Below are 15,068 nucleotides of genomic sequence, written 5' to 3' on the forward strand. Positions count from 1 at the left end.
TCTCATTGTAACTTATAACTTAGTGAAAAACTACCCTCCTCAATGTCACCTTTGCATTGCACCGTTGTTTTTGGCTCAATAAGAGTGACAAGTTGTTATTTCCCCTCAAAGTGACTTGCGTTGGGAATGCTCTCACAAAAAAATTAACAACGACACCACAGTGTTCTATACTAAAAGAAGTATTAGGAGTACAAATTCACGGTGGTTGTATTTATAATTTTTTGTATTGTCCAAGGTTAGATTGTTGAAATTATTCCACCAATGTTCACTCCCCAGCCAAGTTCGAGCTTATGAGAAATTAACAATTTAACAAAGACGTCGAAATGCTGAGATTGTATTTAAAATTACTTCTAAGTTGCAGCCTGAAGTAATAGCAGATGAGGATTGAGATCATTATTATCATATCCAAGATGGTTGAATCCACACTGTAATGTATCATTAATCCTCAAGCTAGTCGCACGGAGGAGTCCATCAACAACCTTCACTGACTTAATTAAATTTGCTAAGCATTATTATTTTTTGGAAAACTATGGGTTTATTAGTAGAGAAAGATTGCAACAATAAAAAATGGACATCATGCGATCAAATCACCTCAATTAGACAGCCGGTTCAGTGAACCAAATTTTGTTAAACATTTGCAAGATTACAATAACAAAATTACACAACAAGAATCAACATTTATCCTATTGTTTCCACATCTTTATGGTCATATCACCCTCGCAAGTAACGAGACGCGAACCATGAGAGAGCGTATATGGCAGCCTCGCAATCCAGTGACCCTGGTTGCGCTTGTTGGAAGGGATGCCCTCTTCCAGTCCCAAAACCACAGTCCCATTATCACCGGCTGTAGCGAGCACACCATCTTGGTTGACAGCCATTGCATTAATAATTGTGTTTTGTCGCGCAAAAAATTATGTTTACATTCTCCCTTTGGTAGCTTAAACTTCTTTATGTCACCATACGATGCGGATGCAAAACAACGTTCTTGTGGGTGCTGCGCTAATGCTCTACCTGACTTCTTATTGTGAGTAAGAGTCACCATTGCGCTCCCAGTTTTTATGTCCCACAACTTGATCGTTTTGTACCTTGTGTTAGGACTGAACAGACTGTTTCGTTGTGGCCTGAAATAGCATGGATTTGACTCTTGCTACGGATGTCCCAGACCCGGCACACAGAATCGCGTCCACCCGTAAGCAAAACATCAATTGTAGGATGAATTGCTAGGCAATGAACACCACTGAGGTGTCCATGATAGGACCGAATGACCTTGTTTTGCTCTAAATCCCAGCACTTAACTTGCTTGTCGTCGCCAGCAGAGAACATGTAGGTGTGGTGGGGGCTAACAGCAAGGGCACGTACCTGTCCAATATGGCCAGTTAATGTGTGCTTCAATACACCCGTTCCACATCCCATATTTTTATTGTGGTGATCGGCAGAACCTGTACAAAACCATGAATTGCTTGGATCAAAAGCAACAGACCTCACTGCTCCATGATGACCGCTGACGACCCTGTAATTCTTCCACATAGCACTACTGGAGGGAACCGGCGATGAATTTTCTGGAAGCGTTTCCATGAGTGCTGAGGTTGATGGGGGATGATGCGGTTGCTGTTCCTCTGGGCTTGCAAACTTGGTAATAGTGTAGTTTCCTAATTAAAATAGTTCTACGCGGCACAACATGGTTCACGTCTTAAACGTCAATTTTCTCAAGTAGTATGTATTGTATCTTTCGAATTTTCTTTATATGAGAGAATGTGAATATACATGACACTGTACAAAGAAGTTCTTTAACATTTTAGCTATGTAAAAATACTACAAGCCAACTATATATACCATATACAACTCATTACTTGAGCGATTACATATAACATTTGGCCTGGGGTAAATTCCATGGCCCACCTATACAACTCATAATTTGAGAAATCAACTAGTAACCTCCATCACACAAATCCTATCAGGAGGGCAAACACTCAGGGAACTGCAGATTGAGCAGTGCAGCTCGTATGAATTGGGTGACTGGGGTACAACATCAACCCATTCTTTATCAATCATTTCAACGTGTGAATTTTGCTTGGTGATGGCATGGAACTTTAGCTTATCACTCTGTTTTGTAATCTTCTTCAGATACTTCAAGGAGAATATAACATTGAAATTGTCTTCAGACTCTCCGTTGGACTTGCAAATTTTGATGCCAAGATCAGCTTCACGAGATTTGACATAGCCAAAGAACAAAGGGTTCCCTACAATTGACCTTTTGCCCAAGCTACATACCTACAACAAAGAAAGTAATGAGACCTAATTTGACACATAAGATTTCAAGGATAAACAATGGGTGTTTCGGATGGGTCGTCCATCCAGAGATCATGCCGTGTACAAAACAAGTACACCCAAATGAGTGCAATGCTTCAGAAGCCGCTGAAAATTAAGTCTAGCAATGTGAAGGGACACTTTTTAATTTTCAATATAAACATAAGCCAAAACACATGGCTTTGTACTTATGTTCACCAGCGCCCTGTTCACTAACTAGGATCCCATTATACCACAATGGATGAATGTGTCTTTCCAGTTACCACCACACTGTCACCTAGTATCAAAACTTACAGATAGTCTACTCTCATCTTAAGGGGATAGCCATGCAACTATCTTTTCTTTTTCTTCCTCAAAGGCTTTTAGAGATGGCTAATCTCTTAAGGGAGCAGTGCAAAGGCCAAATAAAGAAAAATACTAGCACATCAAAACATATGCATCACTTGAGAGTTCATCATAAATTCATCTTTACAAAAAAAAAATACTTTAGAGTTCATAAAAGTCATAAGTCGAACCTGCACATATTCCACACCCATTTCATTAAGATCCTCCAAAATGGTGTGTGATGAGAGTAAGCTGAAAATTCCACCAGATCCAACTGGTGACTGGAGTATCTCCCACTGAGATTTCATCAAAACCTTGTGTCTGTGTTCTTCTTCTACTGAGTTACTAACAACTGGTAGGTTTTCCTCTTCCAAGAACCAGACCTGTGAACAAGCTGTAGTAGTAAGAAAACATAACAATGACGGAACAAAATTTCAATCAAAGAATCTCACAAATATATGATGAGAATGCTTAAATAGAAAAACCATAAAACGTACAAAAAATGGAGTTCAGAGAATAGGAAAAAAAAAAAAAAAAAAACTGATGTGTGTAGCTTTAACGCTTGTAAGCATCACTAAATAAATGTCTCATTTGATTACATGGATTATGCACACACACTTCAAATTGTATTGAACAGTGACAAATTCTGCCTATAATGCATTGCACCTAGTTACGAGTTCAGGTTGTTTAACAAGCATTGACCAGAAAAGGTCACTGTTATTTGGAAGAAGAATAGTCATCCGACTGAGAGCCACCACTTGAACCAATCTCTTGGGGCTGGTTTCAGTCAATATAAAATTTGGAAAGAGGAGGTAGATAAATATCCATCATGATGTCCAAAAAAAAAAAGTTGCAACATATCACAAACAAAGAAAAAAATATAAAAAGTGGAAATTGCCAAAATGAATTGGCTACCAACAAAATGCGGACAGAGTGTCCACTGATCATACTTGACGAACCCCAGACACAGTCCTATGAATGAAAAGATGTTGCACTCAAGCAATATGATTTAGCTTGTCTCATATATTAAATCAAAAGCAATCATAGCATAGCCACTCAAGATAAACAACACCTAAGTCAACAGGAAACGAAAGCCTATTGCTTATATTGTGTGTCTAACCATAAGAACAGGCAAAGCTCCACAAAAAACTTAAAAGCAAACAACAGTATGCAGATGCTAGTAGCAACTAAGGATTTAAAACCTACCTTATCAGTGTTAAAAGAAAAATAGTCATGATCCAAGAAGCTCTGTTGGATAGCCTGTGTTTCATGAGCAGGGGAAACCATAACCAGTGGTAGAAATCCACAATCCCCTTCCAACTGCAGCGTCAATATAAATAATCTATCAGACCACTAACTCAAATAGTAAAGTTATAATTAACTTAGTAAAATGCAATAACTTTTAAGGTAGCTCCCATTAGCTAGAACTGGAGATCTGAAGTAACAAGGAGGCAAGCATCTCTACTTGCACTGACATGAGTATTGAAAGGTGGTACTGATAAAAAAAGTATTGAAAGCATCTCTACTTGCACTGACATGAATATTATATTATTATTATAATTTTTTTTTATATTTGTATTTTTATTTTATTTTGTGGGGGGTGGGTAGACAACAATATAAAAAGACAGCTAAGAAATAACGTCTCTCTTTATATTTTTTCTTGTGAAGTTAGAATAGGCAGCGAAGTGACATAGATAATTAGACATGCATACACATGCCACGTGTTGTACACCAACACAGTTACAAAGTGACTGAACCGGCATCTTGAAAACACTTGAATATGGGCACAATGTATAATACTATATGTTCAGACTAGCTGATCTCAACACCTTCTCATATCCAATTAACATGTGATGTACTGTTCTCAAGTCCATCTTAATTTAACTATACTTAAATCAACCCCATTCGTTGCTTTAGTGTCTAGTTCATTGTAACCCATGATTTAGATGGAGAGAATAATATTCTCTCTTTCACCTTTCTTCTTCTATAGTTCTATCTTCTTCCAAATGTATGTAGAAAAAGAGTTGGATTTTCCAATCATCTTTTCCTTGTTTCTCACATCTTCTTTCTACTTAATTATTTTCCTCTTTTAGGGTTGAGAAACTCTAGCCTGAAATTGTCCGCATCAATGTGTGTTCGTGTATCTGTTATGAGTATGAGCATTTGTGTGTTGGACATGGCCTGTTTTTTTACCATATAAAGTGTCATTTACATAGATAGAAAGCAATAAAAGAATAAACAAGAAAATGATATAGACATAAGAATGCCACTTCTAACTTGTGAAACTCTGAAGACAATATCACCAAAATGGGGTAAAGCTAAAGTTGGTTTATATCAATAAAAATTACCCAATCTTCCAGTTTAGCAAAAATCAGAATCACAAAGAAGAATGCCAGAGCTTAAAGCATACACACCTCATCATTAAGTAATGCCTGAATATGAGATATGTTTGAAGAATTCTCAGCACGTCCTGAATCACCTTGTTCCAGGTTAGAGAATCTACCCTGACTGGTCTGGTCACCCACAACCAAAACAATTGCAGCTTTCCCTTCTGAAATCATGTTTAGCCCCTTTATTTTCATTCCCTCAGTTGCATCCATGTTATCTTTAGTTCCACACGAAATTAAGCATTCCTCTGATACTTTTATAGGATTTTCCAATAGCTTAGTGGAATAAGCACTAATGAACTCAGACAAGTTCCATCTGAATCCAAGAAGAAATACAGAAAACATTATTCATAAGCAAAAGACTTGAGAAGGCAGAAGATCTCAGCTCAATCTAAAGGAAATGCTTGGACACATAGGCATTAACTACGACTCCACCAGATAAAACTTGTCACTGATGAGTGACTTTTGATAATACAAAGAAAATACAAGATGACATTTCAGTGTTGAAAAACATGACTGAGGAAAAATTTAAACTGGTTCAGTTCATATAGCAGTGCACAAAATATGAAAATAGACTTCACCTCGTAGTGACTGTCTCAAAATTCTGCAGAGCATCTTGGAACAGTTTGAAATTGATGCCCACAATGTGATCAGCAAGCAAATTCCTTTGTGCTTTCTCTCCAAACCTCAATCCATGAAAAATATGTTTCTGCTCCATCTCGCTCAGTTTCTTTTTTGCTGCTATAAGGCGTCTTGAGGCCTTTTTTCTTTCTTTCCACTCCTGTAATATTTCAAGAGACCTATTAGTAATCATACATTCATATCCAAATTAACAAAATGGTCAACTTGATGTCATAGTTTTGAGTTTTCTATGTAGAAGTAGTAAGGGAAGTATAGTGGCAACAAAACCGAATATTCCAGTCCATCATGGTGAAACTCACAAGTATGAGTGTACGACCAAGTAACACATTAAATATGGCCTATAAATAAGCCCATGGTCCAACTCATGGTAAAAGCAGACAGTTGTTCGACGAGGAACAGCACAACCTGAGGGATTCTGGGAACACTGCTAGAATAATGAAATACTGATGTTGGACTTAAAAGAAATTAGGCTACAGATTAGGCTTTCATTCTATCATTTTAGTAAGTTTTCTAATAAGTAGTTAGACTGTTAATCAACTTTTTTTCGACTTACTGTAAGAAAGTAAGAATGTCATATCATGATTTTACTATTATTTTATACAAAAGCGAAAAACAAATAATGGATTGTGTAAATAAGCAAGATCTCACTTTCATTTTTTCGGTTGTGCATCATGTAACCAAGACTTTTTATTTCATTCTTGAAATGTAATAACTACTCATGGATTACTTCGCGAGATCAACAATGGCTTCCATAGACACAAAACAAAAAAGAATATCTTATGTTAAGTTTCATGTCAATTCCTGTGAAAATGATTTTTTTTTAAGAAAGTTTCTTTTACATGTGTCCAAATTCTAACTATTCCTGAAGGCATCATATTAGTGCTATTTTAAGGAGGAAGCTAGCTGTGACCTGTGAATGATGAAACACCAAGAATATACAAATAAAAGTCAAAGATATTTACAAATGAGCAAACTAACCAGTTGTCGCCTTTCTTTCTTTGACCTTATGTCAGAACGCAGATTCAATTCAAGAAGGCCCTTTGGAGGAGTAATCCTCATTTCTCTTCTATTCATATCGACATCTGGGACAATCGCTTTAACAAATGGAACCCAAGCAAGGTGGCCAGAAACACCAGGTCCTGCCTCTGATGAACCAGTTGCATCATGTGCCTCGTCGCTCGAATTGAGCATTACCTGTAATAGATCATTTGGTCCTCCGCTATTGAATACATTAACAACGGTTCCCACTGACAGGCCTGTGTCCTGGAACGAAGAAAGAAGATATAGAAAATTTGCAACTGTCAAAAACTATTGAACCATTATTAAATTGGTAGGAAAAAACCAGACAGTAAAATTGATAAAATAAAAGAGAATATTATTCATTACGTTTTAAGAAAAAATCAAGTTGATTACAAATAATTTAAACATTTACATCTAGAAAAAATGAAGCTCAATTACGTTCCCCATTCTATTTTTTTTTTCAGATAGGATGCATCATTATCTAAATATAGTTGCCGTTGTTTCGCATTCAGGATTCACTATGTCTGTAGTTAAGTATTCTGTAGGCTTTTTTTAACTTTTTTCCCCTTCTGCTGAATATTGTGAAAGGTGGGTTATGTCAGATTTCTAGCTTAGGAATGATGCCATCAGTATCTATTTTAGAGCAATGTGAAAAGGAGAAGGTTCAAGTTCTAGTGCACTGCATGTCAGGAAAAACAGAATAGTTGCTGCTATAGCATTAACTTGCTTTTGATATACTAGGAGGGGTATATATATTTCTCCTGTGACCTATAAATATAACAAAATAGTCCTTTCAGAGGTCTACACCATAACACCATTGTAATAGCATACTCAATGAAATGAAAAAGGGTAGGGGCCTGCACAGAATTATAGTTTGTTTCTTAGTCTGTTACTCTATATGGGGCACTGGGGCATGTCATCTTCAACAGTGCTTTTTTGATTGGGGCTTTGGGGTTGTATTCTACTTTTTCCAATTAATTAAAATATAAATAAATAAAATCATGAAGATATAAATCCTGTAAATTACACCGTCATCTTTCACGTCAAGTTTCCAATAAATTATTTCTAAAGATACTACAGACACCTGTGTCCCACTCACACATCCGACACACTCTGAAGTCTATATGAAATGTTTTGCTTCCAGCAAGTGCATGCATCACTTGTATGTTTGATGTTTCAGATTTGCATCAGAATATCAAACAAAATGCTTTTCATATCACTCAATAAATGAAATGAATAGTTAACAGAAAATTGCTATGTGAACTTGAATAAAGATAAAACCTATTAGCTTCTTGCAAACAATGTCATATACAATGTATCTACATCTGATACCACATACATGCCAATGTCAAATGTATGAGATGAAGCTTATGGGGATGCCATGAAAGCATATTTCAGCAAATAATATCTGAGTATTCCATGTAAAGGAAACATACTAAGTAGGAATTAGCAAGTACTTTATCTATCATTAAAAGTAATCAACAATTTCGTCAGCATAACATACATATTTAATATTTTTGCAAAAGGCCAATTTTGAATCAGGGGAAAAAATGTACATCTGTACATACCTTTAGAATTACTTTCATGCCAACAAGATCACGAGTGTAAAACTCGCCTTCTTCCAAGACCGGCCTGTCTTCTTCCATTACAAGTAAAGTTGACCCGATAAGTTGCTTAGCCTGAAATTTTATTAGATGAATAAGACAAACTTACGTCATAAACCAGAGAGTTCGAAAAGCAGAAAATATCATTTACTACCTAACTGGAACTATCTAGACTCAAGACATCAAGAAAGTAATGGCAAATAATTGACATCAGATCTGACACACTATTCGACTTTGGGTTTTTCTGCCCCCTGATAATATTTTCTCAAAGAGAATAGGTGAGTGTATTCCATGGTCTTTCACTACCATACTGAAAAGAGCTGAAGAGAGAATGAAGAGATGTCCCATAATATTTTAATTGGATGACATAAAAAACAGAAAATAGAAAACTAATGATTTTTTTTTTCTCATTTATTAGAGAAACCTATTTTAGCTTAGGTAGAGCAAAAAATTTATAACATTTCAATAAACCAAATTATTTGTCATCCAAGGCTGGTTTCAGTCGACATAAATCATATTATTTGTCCACACAGCATTCATCTTTGACTGATTGGTGGCCCCTCATCACCCCAAATGTTTTGATGCAAGAGCCCCCTGCCCTGCCCCTGGCCTCACTGGTTTCCAGGGGTTTCATGCATCTAAACTAATGCAATACAAACGATTGAAATCTGCATCAAATTTGTGGGCATACTACCCAAGGGGGCAACTATTTGATCCAACACTGACCTTCAATTTGTACCAAATATATCCCATATTTAAACATCCAAATATCGAAACGACAACTTCTCCTATTTACTCACCTTTTCGACTGTATCAATCCCACTAAACCTGACAATCCAACTCTTCTGCCCAGGGTGGTCTCTACCTTCAACCAACTCAACTTCCCGAATAATTTCTTTTCCTGAATACTGTTCCTTCAACCATCGTCTTCCTGGCTACAAATAAAATCTACAATTAGAAACATAACAATTCATAAAAAAACAATACAAAAATAATTGTACAGAAAAACCAAACTCCCTTTAGTTAGTACCTCAGCAAATCTTAGTTCAGGAAAATCCGTGTTGGGCTTTACACGAAGCTCTCCTTCAATACCATGAACTTTGCATATGTATCCAACTTCAACAAATTCCAATTCCTCTTTGCTTGTTTCAACTATTTCTTCAACCATTGCTGCATATACCATATGATAGAATCAGCAACACCTCTAAGTGCATAAACTTATTATCACATAATATCAATATTTAAAACTCAATATATAAAGACCAAAAATGATAATTAAAAATGCCTGGTAGAGTTCTATGGGACATTTCCCCGCGGTGTCTAACATCTATGGGCCTTTTGGGTGTTCTTATCATGTAAAACATATTATTTTCTTAAATATAGATATGTGTGACCTTTAATACTTTTTCTTACTTCTTCTCTTATTCAATAAACAGAATACTACATAACTATGCATATACAGCAGAAACAATGACAACATAGAACACTTAAATGCAGAAACCAAGGAACAAAAACAAACATAACATAGAACACTTGAAACCATAGAACATAAACAATCTTATCTCTAAATACTTGATGCCCATCATAGAAAAACCAATATTGCATAACACAAACAATGAAAAACAACACTGTAACTAACTAACTACTTCTTCAACTATAAAAAAACATATTACTCAAAACCCACAAAGAGAAAAGTAAAAAAACAAACATTACCAGTGCTATGAAGAGGGGGAAGGACAAGGCGTGAAGATGTAGTTGAACAACTGAAGGGTACATTTGCCCAATAGTTAGATATAACAAAACTTCTGGAATGGTTTTGAAATGGTAGTTTTATTACACTTTGTGGACTTGGGAAGATAGAGAAAGGTGAAAATGAGGTGGGAGCTGAAAAAAGACATGATCTTTGCATATTTTTTTTGTTTTTAAAAAACAGAAAGCAGAAGAACAAGTGATGAGCAAAAGAAATAGAACGTTGTGATGATAAGGGTAGTTTAGTCATTTTAAGTTTGCTCAAATGGGTTTTTGGGCTTGGGCAATGGACACTCCAATTTTCTTTTCTTTGGAGATTCTTGGGTCGGGTTGGATTGGGCTGGGGTAATGGATACTCCATGCTAAAGAATGATGAAGCCCATCTAAGATTTCACAACAAACTACTTGAGACTTTGCTGTGTATTGTCAATGGATCGGTTTGGGTCGGGTCCTATAAAATAGAGTCCGAACCGATAAGAAAGTTAGGAATCCAAAACCAAATCAAACCGATAAGAAATATTGCAAACCGAACCCGAACCGACCCAAACCGAAAACTATAAAATCAATTAAATCTTAAATTAAATCAATTAATTTCAATCACATAATTGATAAATATATACAAAATTAATCATAAATATTACTAAAATGTCATCTTAGCGGTTCGGGTTTATATCGGTTGGGTGGAGGGCAAACCCGAAACCAAACCAATATCTTATCAATTCGGTTCGGTTTCGGGTCGGTATAAAATAAATCAAATTATCCCAACCCAAACCATTTTTATCGGTTTGGTTCGGATCGGTTATCGGGTTATCAAAACCCATTGACAACCCTAGCTGTGTACAACTGTACTATGTGGGTGGGACTTACAAATAGGGCTGGAAATGGAGCGGGTTCGGGTCGGAATCTCACTCAAAATTCTTTACCGTTTTTGGATCCATCTGGATTCGGGTTGGATTTTGGATATCCATATCCATAAAACATACACAAAAATACACTATTTTAATAATTTTCATATATAAATGTAAAATATAAATTAATTTTTAGGCATCAAAATATAAATCTTGTTCAAATAATTCGGATATTCAGGTTGGATTCTAGTCACAAACATAAAAACCATATCCGTTAAAATGGATTCGGATCTGGGTCGCATCCGGTACCATTTCCAGCCCTTACTTGCAAACACTTCGCTCAAGAGTTAGTTCAATGCAAGCCCCAAAATATTGCCGATATATATCATTTTTTGGGTACACCAACATTGATATATCCGATATATATCAATCGAATATTGAATATTTTTTTTCCCAATTTATATCGGATTTTCCAATATAAAACTTTATATCACCAATATAACCGATGTATGCAATATTTACAATATATATCATTTGACTGTTTGACCATATTTTAATATAAATATATGATATTTTTGATATTTTACGGTATTATTTTACCAATATTTCTGATATTTTAGATAGTTTTGACTGGTCACAAAAAAATAGATATATCTTATATTTATGATATATATCGGTTTTTGGGTACACCGAAATATTCACCGAATTTGATATTTTGGGCCTTGGTTCAATGTGTATTACTAATAGCATCTTTAGGAGTAATACCAACCTAACATCAAACGCCAAATTTTCAACAATTTGGTGTTTTTTCAACTTCAAGAGAGTCACATATTGATGAAAATACCAAACCAACTATCAAATCGGCCAATATTTGGTTCCAGTTTTGGTGTTATATTAAATATCTCACTTGGTTTTTTTGCGGTTTTTCTAACATCGCATGGGCTTGGGCTTCTATGGTGCGATTTTGCTAAAACCACATGAGAGATTGGGAAATAAAATAAAAAAAAAAAAAGTTGATGTGGACATATTGCGCGGTTTTCCCAAAACCGCGTAGGCTTGGCCTTTTAAGATGGGTTTCAGTGGCATGGTTTTGGAAAAACCGCGTGGGCTATATGGCTTTATCCAAAACCACGTCATTTGATGTTGCTTCTAAAGATGATTGGTATTTTTTTGGTCTAGTTCAAAATTTTAATGTTTTTTTTTTGCTCTCCTAAATATACTCTAAATCAAGGCCCCAAATATCGATATCGGTTATTATATCGGTATACCCAAAAACCGATATATATCGGATATATCAAATTTTTTTGTGACCAATCCAAATTATCTAAAATATCAAAATATCATATATATCAGAAATATCGGATATATCGGTGGACATAATAGCAACATTTATTTATCAAGAAAACCATAAAAAAAACATAAAACTATGTTTAAAACCCTAATTCCGGTCTTTATTAGCTTAAAACCCATTGACTTTATTAATTACACCTAAAGCCCACCCGATTTTTTGAAATGTGAAATAAAGGTTCCAACTTCGGTAAATTTTGAGTTTAAGTATTTTCTTTGTGTTTCATTTATTCAAAATGCCCATTTTACCCTTTTCAAGTTTTTCCTCACAAACACTTCTCTTCTCAAAATATATCTTCATCACCACACTCCAACATACACTAATTGTCGACCTTCGCATCTCCCACAATCAAAGTAATCACTTTGCCTCTCCATCTTATTTTCTCCCCACTATCTTTTTTTCCTCTAATCGTTCTAAAAAAATGAGTGTTTTTATTATTTATGATTTTGGGTTTCAAAATAACCTTTGAAATTTGGTATTGATTGACTTTTTGGATTTCATTACAAATGAAGCATTTTCCCTTTATGTAGATTAGTTTGATTGCATACTCCTGTGATTTCAAGCGGTTGCTATAAATATTGATTGTTTAATTTAATTAATATCTGATTTTCTTTACTTTGAATTATTGATATTGTTACTACATACTTTGTAAAGTTATACGTTGAATACATTGTGTAATATTCTAATTGTGTTTTCAAGGTCATTTAACTCATATTGTTTTTGGCACTTGAAGAATAATGTTGGTTATGTTATACAGAAAGATAACAAATTGAGAAAATATGTTGTGAAGCTATTTTCTGATTGTGCTTATATAGCTTCTCATCATGAATTTTTGCCTTGTGCTGAAAAGTTGAAGAAACATGGTGGTTTTCATGTGCAAAGGTTTTTGACAGATATTAGATTGGAAAATTGGGCAAATGCATACTTTCACAGTGCTAGATATGGTAAGATACATGTGCTCGACACTAACTGATCGAATGTTTCAATGAATGATATGGATCACTAAAGAGCGCTTCCTGCCTATTATTCCTATGCTTTTTGGAATCATGGAAGAGATTATATAAATGACTTGGAACAGATTGGAGGAGTCTATGAAATAGAATTCCGTTTTATGTCCAAAAATGGAGATAGTACTGGTTAGTAAGGTTGAAGCTATAAGGACTTTGAGGGTGGTTAGATCAAATGAAAATCAGTTTCTAGTTCATAGCGACGTCATTCATTCAGTTGATTTAATGAATAGATCATGTACTTGTAACTATTAACGTGTCGATAATTTCCCTTGCATACATGTTATCGCTTGTATTGGTAGTAAGGGTGATTCCTTTTATAACTACATTGATGAAGGATATACAATGATCGCATTCATGCAATGTTACTCACATTCTATCAAGCTAGTTTCGAATGGTTCTATGCCAAGACATATGCTTGATTTTCCTACGGTTTATCCGTGTAGTCCGAAGATTGGTCCTGGTAGACTCAAGAAGAAAAAAATTGAAAGCACCGGTGTGATTCGTTAGTCTGTGATCAGTTTTGATGTTCTCGGCAAACCATATTTTTTTTGTTATCTTAATTGAGATTTTTAAGTATGGTATTATGACATTTATTAATGAGAAATTGATACTCATTGTATTCTTTTTATTGAATGTTAGATACTCATTTGAGATTATTCGTTAGTCGGTTTTTTTTTCATTTGTTATAATGGAATTTATATCCCCGTGAAATTATTTGTGTTGCAATTGTAATTAAGAGTGCAACATTCATGTTGCGATCATAATTGATAGTGCAACATTCTAATTGATATTGCAACATTCATGTTGCGATTAAATGAATGAGAGTGCAACATTCATGTTGTAGTCGTAATTGATACTTGATAGTGCAACATTTTTTAATTGAGAATGCAACATCCATGTTGCGAATGAGAAAAACATTCTATTGGCAGATGCAACATTCATGTTACGATTAAGTAATTGAGAGTGTAACATTCATGTTTTGCAGTTGTATTGAAGGTGCAACATCCATATTGTAGTGGGATGTTGTACAAGAACCATCGTGAGACTTACTTTTGATGTAATGCATGAAACTTAATGCTAGAACTATCGTGAGACTTAATACTATATACACATATAAAAGCGAATCTTGGTGGATTTGAACCACCATCCTCTTGGGATTCTTCTCCCAAGCTCTACCTTTTGAGCTAAAGATCCATTCTTTTATGTTAACTTCATCACGATAATACTTATAGTACATTTGAATCAAAAGTAATAAGTGCACTTTCTATTGTGTATAACCATTAAGTTCTTTAACATTCATATATGAGTACATGTAATCTCAATTATTTGATGTCAATGTAACAAAGGCAACATCTATGTTGCGGTAAGAGATGTGAAGATGCAACATCCATGTTGCGGTAGTAATTGACGATGTAACATTCATGTTGCGTTGGTTGTTGCGCGGTAACCCAAATGCAATATTCATGTTGCGATTATTAGTTGACAATGGTTGTTGCGGTAGTAATTGACTATGCAACATCCATGTTGTAATGATAATTGACAGTGCAACATCCATATTGTAATATGAGTTGACTGTGGTTGTTGGAATGGTAATTGATTGTGCTACATCCATGTTGCAATGGTAATTGACGATAGTGTAACACCCATGTTGCGAGTAGGAGTTGACAATTGAAAACAACATGTAAAATCAAACAACAAGCATCAACATTTAAGCTTCATGTTCATTTAAGCAAAAAGCAAGTTCATTAAACCAAAACACAAAATACAACTAAAATTAAATATATATATATATATATATATATATATATATATATATATATATATATATA

At 34.9% G+C, this 15,068-nt stretch overlaps 1 protein-coding gene and 1 pseudogene across 1 annotated transcript; both read right to left on the reverse strand.

Moving 5' to 3' along the window:
- Window positions 1-591: 591 nt before the first annotated feature.
- On the reverse strand, window positions 592-1,847 carry LOC147478451 (protein pleiotropic regulator PRL2 pseudogene; annotated as a pseudogene).
- LOC147478452 (16S rRNA processing protein RimM family) lies at window positions 1,719-10,250 on the reverse strand. Its single transcript, XM_086583042.1, has 10 exons — window positions 9,998-10,250; window positions 9,315-9,454; window positions 9,085-9,219; window positions 8,249-8,359; window positions 6,639-6,923; window positions 5,600-5,799; window positions 5,046-5,334; window positions 3,838-3,951; window positions 2,823-3,014; window positions 1,719-2,271 (listed from the first exon to the last, which is right to left on the reverse strand). The coding sequence occupies exons 1-10, from the start codon at window positions 10,191-10,193 to the stop codon at window positions 1,924-1,926; spliced, it is 2,010 nt and encodes a 669-aa protein (XP_086439168.1). The 5' UTR covers window positions 10,194-10,250; the 3' UTR covers window positions 1,719-1,923.
- Window positions 10,251-15,068: the final 4,818 nt, after the last annotated feature.

The sequence above is a fragment of the Coptis chinensis genome, chromosome 9 (genome assembly GCF_015680905.1).
Source record: "Coptis chinensis isolate HL-2020 chromosome 9, ASM1568090v1, whole genome shotgun sequence".
NCBI classification, from domain to species: Eukaryota; Viridiplantae; Streptophyta; class Magnoliopsida; order Ranunculales; family Ranunculaceae; genus Coptis; species Coptis chinensis.